General features: G+C 44.3%; 1 protein-coding gene across 2 annotated transcripts in view; it reads right to left on the bottom strand.

Annotated features, from left to right (window-relative positions):
- The window catches only part of LOC115075437 (zinc transporter 5-like), a 166454-nt gene that overhangs the window by 36799 nt on the left and 111994 nt on the right, over positions 1–17661 (bottom strand). For both annotated transcript variants that reach the window (XM_029575807.1, XM_029575816.1), the window contains one exon: positions 16112–16241. In XM_029575807.1, the coding sequence (XP_029431667.1) occupies positions 16112–16241 (130 nt within the window). The remainder of the gene's footprint in view (positions 1–16111; positions 16242–17661) is intronic.

Here is a 17661-nt window from a genome sequence, read left to right on the forward strand (position 1 = left end):
CTTTTCCTTGCTGGAAAATTTTTTGAAAAAATACATTTCTGAAAAAGAGAGACTTTCACAGTACGCAAATGATGTAGCCTGAGGGTGGCCCATTTAAATAGGGGCACATCGTCAGCCTTGCTGATTCGTGTATTATAGTAGGCACTAACCATCTGGTACATAAGGATCTAATTTGATATTTGCTATTGTTTGATTCTGCCTTTTTTGGTGTTTGGTGTCATTGTTTTTGCCAATTTTCTTGGCTCTTTCTTTGTGTTTTGACATAGATTTTTTTTTTTAAATTATTTCTTTATTGAATTTTCATTTAAAACTTTTAAACAAAATTTCAAATAAGTAATACAGATAATTAAGACTTATCCATATCATTATTAAACAATATAAAAAGAAAAATCTTTATCTCTATTACATTACCTATATACTGGGAGAGATCAAACCATATATTAAATTATACAATATTCATTTTAAGATGGGAGAGAGAGACATGAAAATTCTATTTCTGACCTTCTAAACTATTTCCTCCATCTATATCTTTATCTGAAATAAAAGTCTCCAAATGTAAGGGGTCTATAAAACTGTATTTCTTTCCTCTAAGAGAAATAAAACAGATAGCTGGATATTTCAGAAAGAAAGTTGCCGCTAGGGCTACTACTTTACTCTTTAAAGACAGAAAATGTCTCCTTTTGGCCTGAGTGGCCCTTGAGACATCCGGGAACATCAGAATCTTTTGTCCACAAAAGGACATATCCCTGTGTTTGAGGAAATCCCCAAACACTCTATCTTTATCCGATTCCAATAACATAGAAACAAATAAGGTAGCCCTCTTTTGTATTATATCGATTGACTCCTCCAAAAATGTGGAGACCCCAATCGAAGATGTTCCTAAATTTCCTTCCTCTTGCCCTCTAGCTTTCCTAGAAAAGTAGAAAGCTTTGGAAAAAACTGGTAACTCTGTCTCTGAATATTGAAGAATTTCTTTTTCAACATTTCTGCAGGAGATAGGAGTCTGGTTTGAGGAAAGTTAATTATTCGTAAATTCTTATATCGCACCAAATTCTCAATATTCTCTAACTCTTTACGGGTGAAGAGACTATCTTTAATTTGGGCAACTCCAGTATTTTCTAATAATTTAATTTTTGTTGTTACTTGAACCATATTATCCTTTAAACCAGCTACTTCCTTTCCTTGTTCTTCTATTTGTTGTTTATTCACGTTCACAATTCCTAACAATGACTCATTCATTCGCGAGACATTATTTACTGTTGTCATCAATTTCCATATATCATTTAGGGTTATATTCTCAGGGGGGTTCACTGGCCATATCTCAGACCTATTCAATCCCCCTGGCAATACTCCTTCCAACATTTTTACACCACTTATCTGATTCTCTGGTGGAGTTTCACAGTCCCCATATTTCAATGGGCTGCTCATTCCCAGCTGCAGAAAATCATCTGAAATTAATGGCTTAGGTTGTGGTGGAAATGCAGGTCCTTCACCAGGACTTAGAGACGCAGAAAACTGGTCCCCCCCCTCGTCCTCTCTTGGTGAATCGGTCAGCCTTACAACGTGGCTGTCCATGGGTCCCCTTGGTGTTATTGGTGACAATGGAATAGATTTTACTTTCCTTTTCCTCCCCATCAAAACTTGAGGAGTACTCGGGAAGATATTCCAATTTAGCAATCAGACATAAAGAAAGCACCTTCTCCCGCCTTCTCCGGACTGAGCCGGACAGAGTCGCGCGCCCCTTGGGTGGCGCGCGGCTTAGGCGATGCGCCGGTGATGGCGGGGCGCCGTCTGCAGGTTGAATTTATGCAGTAGACGCCGATTACTGACGTCACTCGTGCGTCTCTCCCGGGTCTCCCCGCTCACTAGCTTTTCCCTCCGGGTTGCTTCTCACTCCGGGTTCAATGGTGCGGGAGTTGTTCCCTCCGTTTCAAGGCACAGTAAGTCAGTAAGATGTTCTCTTTCTGTCGGGGGCGTCTCTCTCTCCTACTCACGCTCTCCCTGACATAGATATTTTTATGCCAGTGTTACAATGGAAAGTCCCTGGCTTCCCTAGGAACACCAGGAATAGTCAGAACTATGAAAAAGACAGTTGTGAAGACTCCTCTGCTGTCTAGGCGAGGAATGGAAAGTCTCGCCCCAGGAGCGCTTAGAACACCATCTGGGACTGTAAATATGTGGGACCTTTCCACTTCTCACCTAATAAGAAACCTGTGGGCTGATATGGGCTAGAAGACAGATCTGCACCTGCATAGCAGATAAAATTCTAGCACTTGGGGCCACTCTGTGGTTCCTGCTTTGCTCAGAATTTAGGGCTGACTTTGGGTCATAAGGTCAGCACTTCTGAGTCTAGGGATGTACACCTGGAAAGTACCCAATAAGCAGGTGATCTCCATATTCCACCATTGGATTGTTTCTCTATATAATAAGCACTATGCTAAGTAACAGATCTCAGACAGCTTTCGATGCCTCCACATGTATATGTGACTGTGCTGTCACAGCAAACAAAGCCTTGCCATCACTCCTGAGTGTGGTTCTTGTCTTACCCTCAGTCTGGGGAAAATTTCAGAGTGGCCTCAGATGCACTGTCGCCTTACACACCCTATATGGCAATTCTTCTGTTCTTATGAGATGGGTGAATAGGGATGTGGACGTAAGCCTCCTTCAGGTCCAGTGTGCACATCCAGGTACCTGCTTAGATGAACCAGAGGATAGTGTGGAGGTAGTTCTTCTTGCATTTTTCCTCTTTAGGGTGGATGTTCAACTGTTGTAAATCTAGGATGGGTCTCAGCCTACCACCTCCCCCCTTTGATCTCTTGGGGATTTGGCAGGGAGTAAAAGCCCTTACTACACTTTGAGATGGGGACCAGCAGTATTGAGTGTTGGTGTAACAGTGCATCCACCTCAGAACAAAGTTGGGTCGAGTGAGATGGACTTGTACTGAAAGTCACCCATCAGTACTGCACTGGTAGATGGGAGAAAAGCAAGCGGTACTTACTCTCCACAGTCTTGATAACCCAGTGGGGTCCTTGGTGATTCTCTTCCACTCTTGGAGGAATAAATGAATTCTCTCTCCCACTGGAGGAAAGGGAGTGATGATCTAGCCCTGTCAAAAATTAGGCCCCGCCTTTCCCTGAGCCTGTTGAGCTGTTTTCAGCTTGCATAGCTATTCTTTGAACTCCAATGGTGATGGCTGAACCTGTCACTGCTGAATTGAAAGCCTCATAAATGGAACAAATGAGATAGTGCTTACATTCCTCCACGTCCAGAAATGCTTGATGGCAAGCTCTGCGTTCCTCGTCCAGGAAGTTCATAAAGGGCCTCATTCTGTTGATGCAATCATGCAAATACTGCATCATATAAAGCACTGAATATTGAGACCTGGAAGAACTTCTTTCCAAATGAGCAGACAGCCTGAAGTTTTTTCCTAGAGGTGCTTTCAATTAGATCCTGGTCTTCTTTGTCCTCTTTAAGGCAGACTCCACCATCACCAACTGATGGGGAAGTTGAATCACCCCAAAACTAGGAGATTGCTCGACCCTGTAGTTCAGATCCAGTTTTCTTGCCGCTGGGCTTTCCCACATTCTGATCTGGACGTCCTGAAGATTTTTATGAACTGGCAAGGCCACTGGTTCAGTTGGAGACTCCAGCACATGAAGGATATCAAACACATTCTTAATAGGATCTTTCTCCTTCCATACGTGGACATTGAGAGCTCTATTTAATTTGTTGAAGAATTTTAGTATAATAAATCATCTGGAGGGGAGGAGTGCTCTTGCGTAAGATCTGAAGAAATGCTCGTCAAACCTTCTTTGGAATCAGGTAAGGATGGGACACTCACCCGCTATCCAAATGAAGACTAAGGCCACCGGGGAGCGGATCTTGGTGGAATCTGAGAGGGGATCTGGCTCCTATGGAATCTGGGAGCCAGATCTTCTTAGTTCTACTTCCTCCTGTAGTTGTTGTTGAATCTCTCCCCCCCCCCCTGAAGCTACTGATGAATCTGATTTTTGAGGATTAACCCCAGAACTGGTAGCTATTGTGCTGGGGTGGATGCATCTTGAGATAAAGTACACATCATTGAAGACAAGACTAAACATAACTTCCCCTAGCTATCACTGGATGCCAGTAATGTGAAGAAAGTTTTGAGCAATTCCATCACCTGAAGTGGTGTTGGGGAAGACACATTCTCCTCTGAGACCATAACAAGATCATTACTCTGGGAGTCATCCCCCGAGCTCCACAGAGGGGATCCTGTCTCGGCCTCCTGAGTCTATCCTGAAGTGGAAACTACAGGTAATAGGGAGCAGATAGGATCTTAAGTTTCCAGCTGTCTACCCGATGCCACTGAAGCAGGTCCCATGGGCTTTGGGTCAGGGCAAAAGATGTGAAAGAGACATGCGAATCTTCCAGGCCAAAAAAGAGGAGGAAACAAACAGAATTGCCCATGGGTCCTCCCCAAGACCCTTGCTTTGAATCAACCCCCACATTGACTGCATCGCGCATACCTATGCCCAGTGCTTACACGTCAAGGGATCTGCTGGATGTATGTGCCTCGATGGCACTTACAGCACTGTATGATCCAGAGCTATCAGGTACACTGGTAACACCAGAATCTTGTGCACCGACCATGTCAAGGCCTCATGCTTTAATAGTGCGGATCATCTGAGCCCTGGTGATGCAATGGCGCCGATCGTACTGAGCCGTTCTGCTTCAGCCGGGACCTTAAGTTTCAACAGCACTAACCACACTGAAGCTGCCAGTACTCCCAGTTTAGAAGGCTTTCATGTTCCAATGGGGCTAAACTGTCCGAAACTCAGTGCTTCCTCGAATTGCTCAACCCTGACACTACCTCTGCAGTTTGTGGAGTCCTGTTCGACTCACTGTGCATGGAGTTTACTGATGAGGAGAAACTCCGAAAGCCCCAGGACTAGGCCATCTTATAGGCCTGGTTCTTCTGAGTTCTCGGTGACATCCAGCCACAATTGTAGCAATTTGGGTCTTGGTAGGACCCCAGCCACTTAAACATAGGTCGTGCCCATCAGTAATGGACATCTTCCATCTGCAGATGTAGTCCTTAAGCCATTAACGGTAGACTTCTTGGGTCTGGGCATTATTCCTCTTTATTTTGGTGGGTAAGACTAAAAAATGCTGTAGCGAGAGCTGCCAAGGCAGAGAGGCAGAAAAAAGTTAGAATAAACCTCTGAAGACAAAAACTGACAACAAAATGACAGAATGTGAGAGGGGTACATCCAGACATCAGTATGGACAAAAAAAGACTGAGGGGCTCATGAGATAGCACTTATGCGGGAATTCTCAGTAAAGTGAAAGCTCTACTGAGCTCAGAGAGAGGGATCCATTTGGTGAAATCGGATGTTATCATCCTATATGTCATGGCTAATTAAGCCCTAATTGTTGAAGGAGAAAACTGTTTTATTATATTTTTTATGCTGCTATGAACTATTGGTACAGGTGTAGCATATATAAAAATAAAGGGAAATTTTTCCTATTGATTATTGTGCTAGAATTTTTTTCCTTATTTATGATTTTGAGTGAATTTTCTTTGGGAGCACTTTTGTTCTGGCTTTCATACTTCTATGATCAGTAAGGGTTGCTGGACCTTTTCAATGTGTAATCTGCAGGGACTTAGGCTATTGTGACTGTTTATTTCCATGAACAACCAAATGTTCTCACTCCTTTTGTACAATTCTGTTTTACAATATGAAGGTTGCAATAATGGAAGCACTATATTAATTTGATATTATAAGTCAATTTGTTGGGGAATTTTCCTCTCTCTCTACCTCCTCAAACTGCTGGGTCAGAGGACATGAAGTATGTTTCTTCTTACTTCTGAGTACGTAAGTTGTGTTAACTTCTGTTTTCTTATACTTAAAGAACTGTAGAAATGGAGTTTTTCTCCAACCTGCTTAAGTCTATCTTACATTTAGTTCTGACTGGTTGTGGAAATAATTCAGGGAGCTCAGGATGTAGTATTTTAGCAGGATGCATGGCTATGGCTTGATCAGCAGGGGATATGATTTATAGTTTGTTTCCCTTTTGTGTGTCTTGTTACTTTATATGTTTTAAAAAAATACTATGATGTAGCCTAATTTTTAGAGCAGCAGACTGCTAACCAGGGAAGACAGGGTTCAAATCCCACTGACCATGGGCAAGTCATTCACCTTCCATTACTTCAAGTACAAACTTTGGGCCTGATTTATGAAGGCTTCTTCTCCATAGACACAGAATAGGGAAAAAAAACCTTAATAAATCTGAACCTTAGATTGTAAGCCCTTTAGGGATAGAGAAATACCTACTTCAGCTGAATATAATCGGCTTTGAAGTGTTATAGAAGGCTGAATATTAATATATCTCTATTTATCTATCTATTTATATATATATATATATATATATATATATATACATACACACACACACACACGATTGCTTATTTTTTTTTTTGTAAAACAAAGTTGTCTATTACTAAGATGTTTTCTTCTGACTTCTGATCAGTTAATAAAATCCTGCTGTTACTGATAATCGGCTTGGTGTTTGTGCATGTCAAAAGGGCTGCATGAAGCCATCCCTTTCACAGACATATAAAATAAGGGCATGGACACCACTAGACACCTACCCCATAAGCATCCAACTCTTTGAGAAGTAACTTTTCTTTTATGCACCTAACTGGTGAATTTCAGCACCAAGATCAGACACCTGCTGTGCCTTGAAAAATTCTCTCCAAATTATAGGCAGCCCATGTGGGATGCTTACACAGCCCCAAATTCCTCCTGATTACAGCAGTTTACTGGATTATATAGAATATACAAACTTGCTTATTTAATATGCTTAGTACACAGCTTTATTCTACCCTACATTTTTTTTTATGTCTACCTGTATGAAAAATAAAGATTATTGGAGATATTTTAAATGTTCTTTTTTCTTCTTCATATCCTTCTAGCTCCATTTTCACAAGCACTAAGCTTTTAAAGCCCCGAGACTGCGCAGTCTAACACCTGCCACACATGCTGCTGTACCCTGCTGAGTATGTATAGATTGATCATATGAGCCTGTAACTTCCTCCACCTCACTTTGGAGGTTCTCCACCTAGCTGAACCACTGCAATTTCAATTTTAGTTCTCAACAAAAATACAGTCCATACTACCAATGTAAGACATCCTCTATAAATTATTATGCAATAGTAAAGCCCCTGGCACCAATACTTGAAATACAGTTGCATGCATAATTTCTTATGCTGCATGAAGATACTGGTCTATCAGTTTCTGCTGCTGCTATCTTTGGGGGGGGGGGGGGGAGCGTGAGGCTCAGGCAGATTCCTCCTTCTTCTTTGGACGTGCAGCTCACTTGGAATCAACATTTGTTGGGCTATGGTGTCACAAACCTTCATTCACAACTACCTGGCGCTTTCTGCCCTATCTTTATATCTCCCTCCTAACTCAGATCAACCATCCGGGTGATAGTTCTCAGTCAGAGACCTCAAACTGCAACCCCCTTCAAAACTCAGTTTATGTCCACCCCAAGTCTGACCACTAGGTATTGCTGGTGTACAATGACAAACTCCCTATCCATCAGAGGCTGTGAACACTGCCTCTGCAGCCATCTCCAACCCTGGCTGATTGAGAGAATGGAAGACCTGACCTGGAAATCAAACCCAGGTCTTCTGATTGGTGTAGGTAAACGTCTGAGCAGGCACGTAGAGGGTGAACTAGGTAGATGATTGGTATGCGTAGTTTGAGTCCCAGGTGGAATGAATATGTGGAGAACTAGGCGGAACTTGAGGTGGTATGTTATGATTGGGTTCATGGATCTTTATAAGCCAAAGAACGCGGGTAAGTGATCAGTTGATGGAGGTGCCTTGGACGAATTAGAGCTCGAAAGGATGGTGGTCGGCATTGTAAATTACTTTGCGCAGTGAAATGGTGGTAAAGTGGTGTCTGGGCAGTCGTTGGTGACATCAGTGTCTAGTATTTGGCGCGGCAGTGTAAGTGCAAAGAACTTTGTGATTTGTTGAGGTGTATTTGTGGGATTAACAATTTTTTATTGTTTAATGTAACGCCTCACCGGCGACAGTTTTGTTCTATGGAAACCGACTTGATTTGATATGTATATTGAGAATGTCGGTATAAAAAAACCCTAAATAAATAAATAAATAAATTACATCAAGTAGTTATATTTGGTATATTTTTAGGTAAGACTGAATTTGAGTGCTGGGTTACCGGTATGTGTTTTGGAGTTCATACAATGTGGTACGGACTAGTGGAGCCATGGGAGACCAGGTATGTAGCTTAATTTTTATGAGGTCTGTGATCGTAAAGTTTTTGATTTTGAGATAATATATACTTGGATATAATTACCTATATTTACAGGTGCTAATGAGAAACAGTTTCATTGAGGGTCCGGACATGCGGTAGTTCTATTTGAGTTAAGTATGCCTTGGTATTACTATAGTGATTGTTGTTAGTCTCTTTAAATATTTGGATAAATTTATAGGTTTACTCATTCTTGATACGTTTCAGGAGCTCGTTTATGACAGAAAAGCGTTTGGTCAGTACTAAGAAGTGATAATAGATTTCCCCGAAGAAGCCCGGTGAGGGTGAAACAAGGAACCTTGTTGGGTGACAAAGTTTGGAATACAGGAGTGGAGAGAACATGGTGAATACCCTAGGACAAAGATATTGGAGAACATATAAATAGGAGGGAATTGTTCTATCAAGGAGTAAACTACAGACCATCAGGGCGAGCGGTGATACATTTTAGAGGGTTGAGATTTTTAGTGGAGTGAATGATGAGTGAATGTGGTTATGTGTTATTATTGGGTTAGGGTTGAGGGCATGTTTGGACAATTTGTATAATAAATTCACTATAATATACATTTATTAAGGTGATGTTATATGTACATTGTGATATGTATTGTTTGATATGATGTTGTGATGACATTTTGTATATAAAGCAATATTTTGAGTGTGATGAAAACGTGCAATATAATAAATAAATTGTTAATATTTGTAGAACAATGTATTGAATATATACATGATTAAATCATTAAGTAGAGTAATGTTTACATAGTACACCTGAAAAACAAATGGGTTGTATGATTTATTGTGATTCCCTGTTGTGTTGGGTGGTGTGAGTATTGGGGGATCTTTGATTTCTCTCAGAGTTTTGTGCCAGTGGTCAGTACTTGCCATTGGGCCAGCCTCTGAATGCTTGCTGCTCTCTCTCTCTCTCTATATATATTCCTAGACCCGCTGATATTAGCAGTTATGTCCGGTTTATGCAAAACCCTCTGTAGAAGGCAACAATGAGTATATTCCAGAGTCTTACTGCTTAGACCCTTCATCCATGTTAAACTAAGCAATTTGATTCTGCCTTTTCCATTTCTCTTGAATACTCTGCAGGAGCCCCAACTGAAGCCTTTACCCTTTGGGGAAACTGCCCATTTCGGGCACATAAGGAACCTCAATGCTCACCTGCCAGCATCTTGTTCTCCCAGGACAAGCAGGATGGTAGTCCTCACATGTGGGCGATGTCACTGGACGGAGCCCTATCACTGAAAACTTTTCTGTCAAAGTTTCTAGAAATTTTGACTAGCACACTGAGCATGCCCAGCATGCCATAATCCCTTCAGACTTTTTTCCACACTGCAGTTTGCCCCGCGGTTAGGAGCTCTGTGAGAATTTTCTCACACAATTTTCCTTATGGAAAAAACTTGAAGATTACTTTATTAAAAAGTTCCCTCATAGGGGTCTCCCATCGCGATAGTGTTTTTCATTGCTCGGTGAGTAAAGTTCACTGTCCCCAGTCGGTTCCCGCTCCCACCTTTTTTCGGTGTCTGCAGGCCATCGACCGTTTTTGGGCCTCAACCTCTGCCATTATGGCAACAGGTTTCAGAAAATGTCAAGTGTCCCCATACCATGTCGATTACCGACCCACATGATGTCTGTGTCCTGTGCCTCGGCTCATCACACGACGTTTCTCACTGCCCAAGTTGAGCCCAGATGACTCTGAAGGGTAGGCGGGCTCTCCTCGACAAGATGGAGACCCTGTTTAAAATCAATTGACTCCATTGATGCCCACCTAATCGTCACCGGTAGGAGCATCGAAGACATTAGTCATCAAACCTCGCCGGGAGCACCAGGGCAGCGGTGATCGTCTATCATAGACTCCGTCTAAGGCATCTATATCATCTATCTCGGTCCTGGAGAAAAACCAGACCGAGCACCAAGGGAAGCACAGACACTGGCGCAAGTCTACACCAGGTGCCGGCACCAGCACTGCATCAGCCTCGATGGCTATCAAGCCGCTTGCGAAGAGGACACGGGTAGAGGAGCCTTTAACACCCTCTCCACCCGAAAAACCAAGGCGATCCCCACCGATATCAGTGCAGGGTACTGAGCCCCCACAACTCCCTGTGGAGATGCTAGTAGTGCCTAGCCTGCCATCCCCTGTAGCTGCGATATCTACACCAGCTTTCAGGGAGAAACTGGATGGTTTTATCTGCCAGGCAGTGCTCGATGTTCTCAGAGACCTACAGCCATCAATGCCGGTCCCCATACCGGCACAGACACCGGAACTGACCAGACTGGATACACTCATTGGTGCCCTTCCAACACAACCCAGGCCACAGACACCAAAGCAACCCGCAAAGCCTCTGAAAGCCCCGATTCCCATTCCAGGGTCCTCTGATGACGAAGGCACGGATTCCAGTCCCCTTTCACCGATGCCGGAACCAATGCCTGGTCCATCAGGGCTCTCGGGACCGAGAGGCCCTTGTTTTCCATCGATGCCACCGGTGCCGCCGAAACCCACATCGGTGCCACCGCATCTTCCATCGAGGCCATCGAAGGATCCATCGGTGCCAACACGTCCTCCCGTACCAACCTTTTTCCCTGCTTCAGGATCTCGACTAGAGACCTTTTCTGACACATGGGAAGATGTTGACACAGACACATCCACGGAGGATATTTTGTCAGAACCATCTCCTCCGGAAGAAAGGAGAAAATCTCCCCCAGAAGATCTCTCCTTTGCCAATTTTGTTAGGGAGATGTCAGAGACAATTCCCTTTGATCTGATTACAAAGGAGACCTGAAGTCCAAGACAAACTTGCCAATTTGCCATGTACCAGTGAAAACCTATTCAGCAACAAGATACAAGATGCAGTGGCTCAATTAAAAGACCATAATGAGACCCTGCGGCAATTATCCACAGTGACTACTGAGGCCCCCTTCTTCTGCAAGAAGATCTATTTATTTATTTATTTATTTAAAGAGTCTTCTATACCGATGTTAGTCGAAACATCACCTCGGTTTTACATGGAACAAAAGCAACGGAAATTACAAGTAACAGGGGAAGGGTAGGGGGTACAAAAAACCAATAGGAGAGCAGAGAAGCATAGGAACAATTAACAAGTGAACAATAATGTCATAAGAACAAGTTCATAGTCAAATTCAGGTCATGATCCATCACAATTCAATATTCATCAAGGGTGTTGGGGAAAGGCTTGTTTGAATAGCCAGGTTTTGAGCTGGGCTCTGAATTTGGTGATGCAAGGTTCAAGTCTGAGGTGGGTTGGGAGTGAGTTCCAGTGCATAGGTCCAGCAATGGAGAGCACCCGATCCCTTGTAGCTGTGAGATGTGCTTTCTTTAGGGATGGCACATGGAGGGACCCTTTGTTAGTGGTCCTTGTCAGTCGATTTGAGCAGGCAAATTGGAGGGGGATCTACCAGCCAGTTGGAGTGATGGGAATATAAGGCTTTATGGATAATGGTCAGGGATTTAAAGAGGATGCGGGAGGGAATAGGGAGCCAGTGTAGGTCCTTCAGTATAGGGGAAACATGGTCGTATTTATGAGTGTTGGAGAGGGTTCTGGCTACAGTGTTCTGTAGCATTTGGAGGGGCTTTAAGGAGGAGTAGGGTAGGCCAAGAAAGAGGGAGTTACAGTAATCCAGTGTAGCCTGGATGACAGTGCGGAAGTCACTAGCGTGAAGGAGAGGTTTCAGGTTTTTTAAGACTAAGTTTGAAGAAACCCTCTTTGAGTATGGCACTGATATGTTTTTTGAAGTTCAGTTGTTGGTCTAGGGTCCACTAGAAGGGCCCCTAGAAAACCATTTTATCGCCCACACAGATACTACCCACCTGCATCTTGCGTGAGGCCAACTAGGCCATCTCAGAGAGCACATCCTCAACAGGCCAAGACATCCAGGCCTCAGCCACCACTGCAAACAGGCCAAGCCTCTGGATTTTGAAACCTATCCAGAGAATAGCAGCCGCTCCACAAATCCAGATCCACATTTGCCAGTAGGAGGTCAAATTTACCATTTCATAACCAACTGGCTCAACATTACCACAGACCAATGGGTGATATCCATCATAACCCAGGGATATCATCTAAACTTCCTCATGGAACCCCCAGACTCACCACCCAATCCACTGTGGCTACACAAAGATCACACAAGTCTTCTAGAATCAGAACTGTCCACCCTTCTGGGCGCCAGGGCTGTGGAACCAGTGCCCTGGGCACAGCAGGGCAGAGGGTTCTACACCTGCTATTTTCTCATTTCAAAGAAATCAGGTGGCCTCCGCCCCATCTTAGACCTCCGCAACCTCAACAAATTTCTACAAAAAGAAAAATTCAGGATGGTGTCCTTGGGCACCATACTTCCCCTTCTGCAAAAAGGAGATTGGCTCTGTTCTCTGGATCTTCAAGATGCTTACGCTCACATTCCAATATTCCCACATCACTGCAAGTACCTGCGTTTCCTAGTGGGACATCAACACTTTCAGTACTGGGTCCTGCCTTTTGGACTTGCCTTGGCACCCCGTGTATTTACAAAGTGCCTAGCAGTGGCTGCGGCCCATCTACACAAGAAAAACATACACGTCTTTCCTTACCTGGACGACTGGCTCATTAAGAGCCAATCTAAGCAAGGAGCTCTTGACGCTCTCAAGCTCACTATCAATCTGCTACACTCGTTGGGATTTCTCATCAACTACCAAAAATCCCACCTGACTCCATCTCACCTCCTGACTTTCATCGGAGCAGATTTGGACACCTCAGTCGCAAAGGCCTTCCTGCCCAATAACCGCGCAGACATACTCTCCAGACTAGCTACATCTCTGCGCATAAAGAAAACAGCCTCAGCCCAACAATTCTTAACGTTGCTGGGTCACATGGCTTCCACGGTCCTCGTCACTCCTATGGCCAGGCTGGCCATGAGAATAACTCAATGGACTTTGAAATTTCAGTGGCTCCAAGCCAGTCAACCACTTTCATCCCAGAATCAAGTAACCCACCAGTTACATTTCTTGCTTCTCTGGTGGACGAACAAAGCCAACTTGCTAACAGGTCTACCGTTTCAGCAACCAGTTCCGCAAGTAACTTTAACCATAGACGCATCCAACTTGGGTTGGGGAGCTCATATGAACAACCTTCGAACTCAAGGTACTTGGACACAGCTCGAAGCAATGTTTCAGATCAAATTCCTAGAGCTTCGACCTATATATGCGTTCAAGGACTACCTTTCAAATAAGACTGTTCTCATACAAACGGACAACACAGTTGCAATGTGGTACTTGAACAAGCAGGGCGGCACAGGCTCTCATCTCCTCTGCCAAGAAGCCGCGCAGATCTGGGCCTCGGCCCTTGCACACTCCATGTATCTCCAGGCCACTTATCTGGCAGGCATACAGAACGTAGTAGCAGATCGCCTCAGCCGACAGTTCCATCCCCACGCATGGTCTCTGGATCCTGTGGTAATGACCAGAATCTTCCAACACTGGGGTCAACCAACAACAGACCTCTTTGCATCCGAACTGAATCACAAAGTGGACAGATTCTGCTCTCTGCACAGACAACCAAACCAGTTAGCCATGGACGTCTTCGCTTGCCCTGGAACACAGGTCTCCTATATGTGTATCCCCCAATACCGCTGATAGCCAAAACTCTTGTGAAGCTGCAACAGGACAAAGGGTCAATGATACTCATAGCCCCATATTGGCCTCGACAAGAATGGTTCCCCATGCTTCTTGACCTCTCGATCAGAGAACCCTTTCGCCTGGGCGTAGCGCCCACTCTCATAACTCAGAACCAAAGCATCTTACGCCATCCGAACCTTCAGACCCTATCCCTCACAGCCTGGATGTTGAAAGCTTGATCCTGCAACCGCTCAACCTTTCAACTGATCTCTCAAGTGCTTGTAGCTTCACAAAAGCCTTCAACACGAAAATCCTATCGTTCTAAGTAGAATAGGTATCGACCCTTTTTCCTGCCCCACTCCGTCTCTATTAGACTATCTCTGGCACTTTTCAGACTCTGGTCTCCAGACTTCTTCGGTGAGGGTACACCTAAGTGCCATCTCAATGTACCACAAGGGAGTTGGGGGATGCCCCAGTAACAGTGCAACCCCTTGTGAGTAAGTTTATGAGGGGCCTACTAAAACTCAAGCCCCCCCCTCTATGGCCACCAGTCACTGAGTGGGACCTGAATGTAGTACTTACAAGGCTCAAGCACTCCCCGTTTGAGCCTTTGCACTCCTGTGATGTTAAATTTCTTACATGGAAAGTCCTCTTCCTAGTAGCCATTACATCTGCTCGAAGGGTTAGTGAGTTACAAGCCTACTCGCCCTATACAAGGTTCCTACATGACTGAGTGGTCCTCCATACTCACCCTAAATTCCTTCCCAAGGTGGTTACTGACTTCCACTTGACTCAGTCTATAGTTTTGCCCACATTTTCCCCCAAGGCCCCACTCTTACCAGGGCGAGAGGGTTTTACACACTTTGGACTGTAAACGTGCACTTGCATTTTACCTAGACCGCACTGCAGTCCATAGGAAATCCACCCAACTCTTTGTTTCCTTCGATAAACACAAACCAGGAGTCGCAGTGGGCAAACAAACTCTCTCTAATTGGCTAGCAGACTGTATCTAATTCTGCTATGACAAAGCAGGCCTTCCTCTCCAGGGATGAGTGAAGGCGCACTCAGTAAGAACCATGGCAACCTCGGTAGCATACTATAGTTCTGTACCGACTCCTGAGATCTGTAAAGCTGCAACATGGAGCTCTCTTCACACTTTTGCAGCACATTACTGCCTGGACGAGGAAGGACGCCAAGATACTGCCTTTGGCCAATCTGTCCTGAAGAACTTATTTCCAGTATAATCCCAACTCCTTCCACATCCAATCTGCTGTGATTTTCAGGCTGCCTCATTTTTCCCAACAGTACACCAGTTGTTGTGCCTGTTGCACAAGTTGTACGCTGTTGGTCCAAACAAATATGAGTCAGCCTGTAGATTGCTAATCACCCACATGTGAGGACTACCTTCCTGCTTGTCCTGGAAGAAAGCAGAGTTGCTAACCTGTAACAGGTGTTCTCCCAGGACAGCAGGATGTAGTCCTCACGAAACCCACCACTACCCCGCAGTGTTGGGTCCTAAACATTTTATTATTTTATTTTTCGCTCGCATCTTTTGCTACAAACGAGAATGAAGGGAGACCCCTGTGGCTACAGGGATTATGGCATGCTGGATATGCTCAGTGTGCCAGTCAAAGATTCTAGAAACTTTGACAGAAAAGTTTTCCGTGATAGGGCTCTGTCCAGTGACGGCACCCACATGTGAGGACTACATCCTGCTGTCCTGGGAGAAGACCTGTTACAGGTAAGCAACTCTGCTTTATCCTTAATTTTTGTGGATTTGGATACCCAGATCTTTTTCTAACTCATATGCACTTACAACAGCCCTTCCTAATTTATAATTAGTATGGTTACTTTTGTTTTCCAAAATTACAGGTCCTTACAATGGGTTCCATTGAACTGTGCTTGCTATGTCCCCAATTTATCAAAATCTTTTGCAGCCTTTTGATATTTGCTGGACTATTTTCTAATGTTAAACGTTATTTGTGAAAGCCATGGTGGTACCTTTCATCTGTATGTGTTTAAACTGCTGTTCAACAAAATGCAGCAGGGGGGCTCAGTACCGATCCCTGCATAACTCCACCCTCCACAAACTCTGCCCTCTAGTGACAGCTAATTTTGCCTACTTTACCATAATTATAAGGCTAAAAAAAAATAGGTAACAGAACTGGTAAAAACTTACAGTTAACATATCAGTATCTATATCTGGAGGATCAAACAATCGGGTCACAGACTCCATGAACACAAAGAAGGCTATCACCATTAGGAAAAGGCCATTAATAAAGCCAGAGAGAATTTCCACACGGCCATACCTGAAAGTGCATAAGGAAACTTGCCTTTAAAAAAGTATCAAGGAGGCAACATGCAAATAGAACATTTGTTATACCAGACATTTCAGTCTTTGCTTCTGCTTCCAGGGTAACCATTTTCACTGTCAAGCCTGGGCAATGCCAAACTGACAATGGAGGCTAGGAGGGAGTTGCATGGCCACCCTAGTCACAAGATCAGCATTCTAGTAGTTTTATTGCCCCAGAAATGCTGGATTCTTTGTAGGCTGTGACAGGAACAAATTTTTCTGGTGCCTATAGACAGCATGGGGAGGGTGATTGGGGGGGGGGGGGGGGGGGAATCCAGTCCATTCCTCTCCCTGCTGCTTAGCTAAAGCAGTGGCATCCTGATTCCACAGCAGCCATAGTGCAGGGCCTGCTTTCTCCTGTCACACATTCAAGGCTATGCAGCAGCCTCACTCCCTCCTCCCACACAGGATCTTACTATAGAAACTCATGCAAGGGGCAGGGCGTTGAGCGTGTGATAAGCAGCTGCAGGTCTTGCGCTCAATTTCTTTTTCCAAGTTGCTGCCACTGTAGGATCAGGACGCTGCCGCTTTAGGTAAGTGGTTGAGATGAAGGCTTGGATGGAGGCATAACAGCAACACTCCAAAGCCTGTCAGAATCTTGAGCTAGAGGCAGTTGCCTATACTTAAAATCTGGGCCTGGGTTGTGATAACTTTAATTGGGTCAACACAAGAATTATCCAGTGATGAACTTGTACAGCAACTCCCAAGGCCACACAGGATCCTTTGTTCAGATGTGCCCTCCAAAAGGAAGCATCCAGGGCAAAATAAAACAAAATTACAATAAAAAAAAAGAGCTATCTACCAATGTAGAAATTACTTACCTGATAATTTCATTTTCCTTAGTGTAGACAGATGGACTCAGAACCAATGGGTATAGTGTGCTCCTGATAGCAGTTGGAGACGGAGTCAGATTTCAATCTGACGTCAGCATTACATATACCCGTGCACGAGGCTTTGCTCTCCAGTTTTCTCCTCGAAAAGCAATTACGGATATATGTGTTTGGATAATTTTTTGATTAACTTGGATAACTTGATTAACTTGAGTAACTTGATTAACTTGAATTGGTTACTGTGGTTTCTAGCTGGAGACCGCCAGGACACTCAACCGAGAAGCACCGACACTTGGTAATATGGGTATCTGAACTAGAGATAAGGGTTGGCTTACCCGTGCTTGTGTTGCACTGGGGGGGGGGGGGGGTGTTTCCCTGAGCATTCTTGATTGCGAGGCAGCCATGGGCGGGATGCTGAGTCCATTTGTTTACACTAAGGAAAATGAAATTATCGGGGAGGTAATTTCTACATTTCCTAGCGTGTAGCAGATGGTCTCAGGACCAATGGGATATACAAAAGCTACTCCCGAACTGGGTGGGAGGCTC

Source organism: Rhinatrema bivittatum, chromosome 1 (assembly GCF_901001135.1).
Source record: "Rhinatrema bivittatum chromosome 1, aRhiBiv1.1, whole genome shotgun sequence".
NCBI lineage: Eukaryota > Metazoa > Chordata > Amphibia > Gymnophiona > Rhinatrematidae > Rhinatrema > Rhinatrema bivittatum.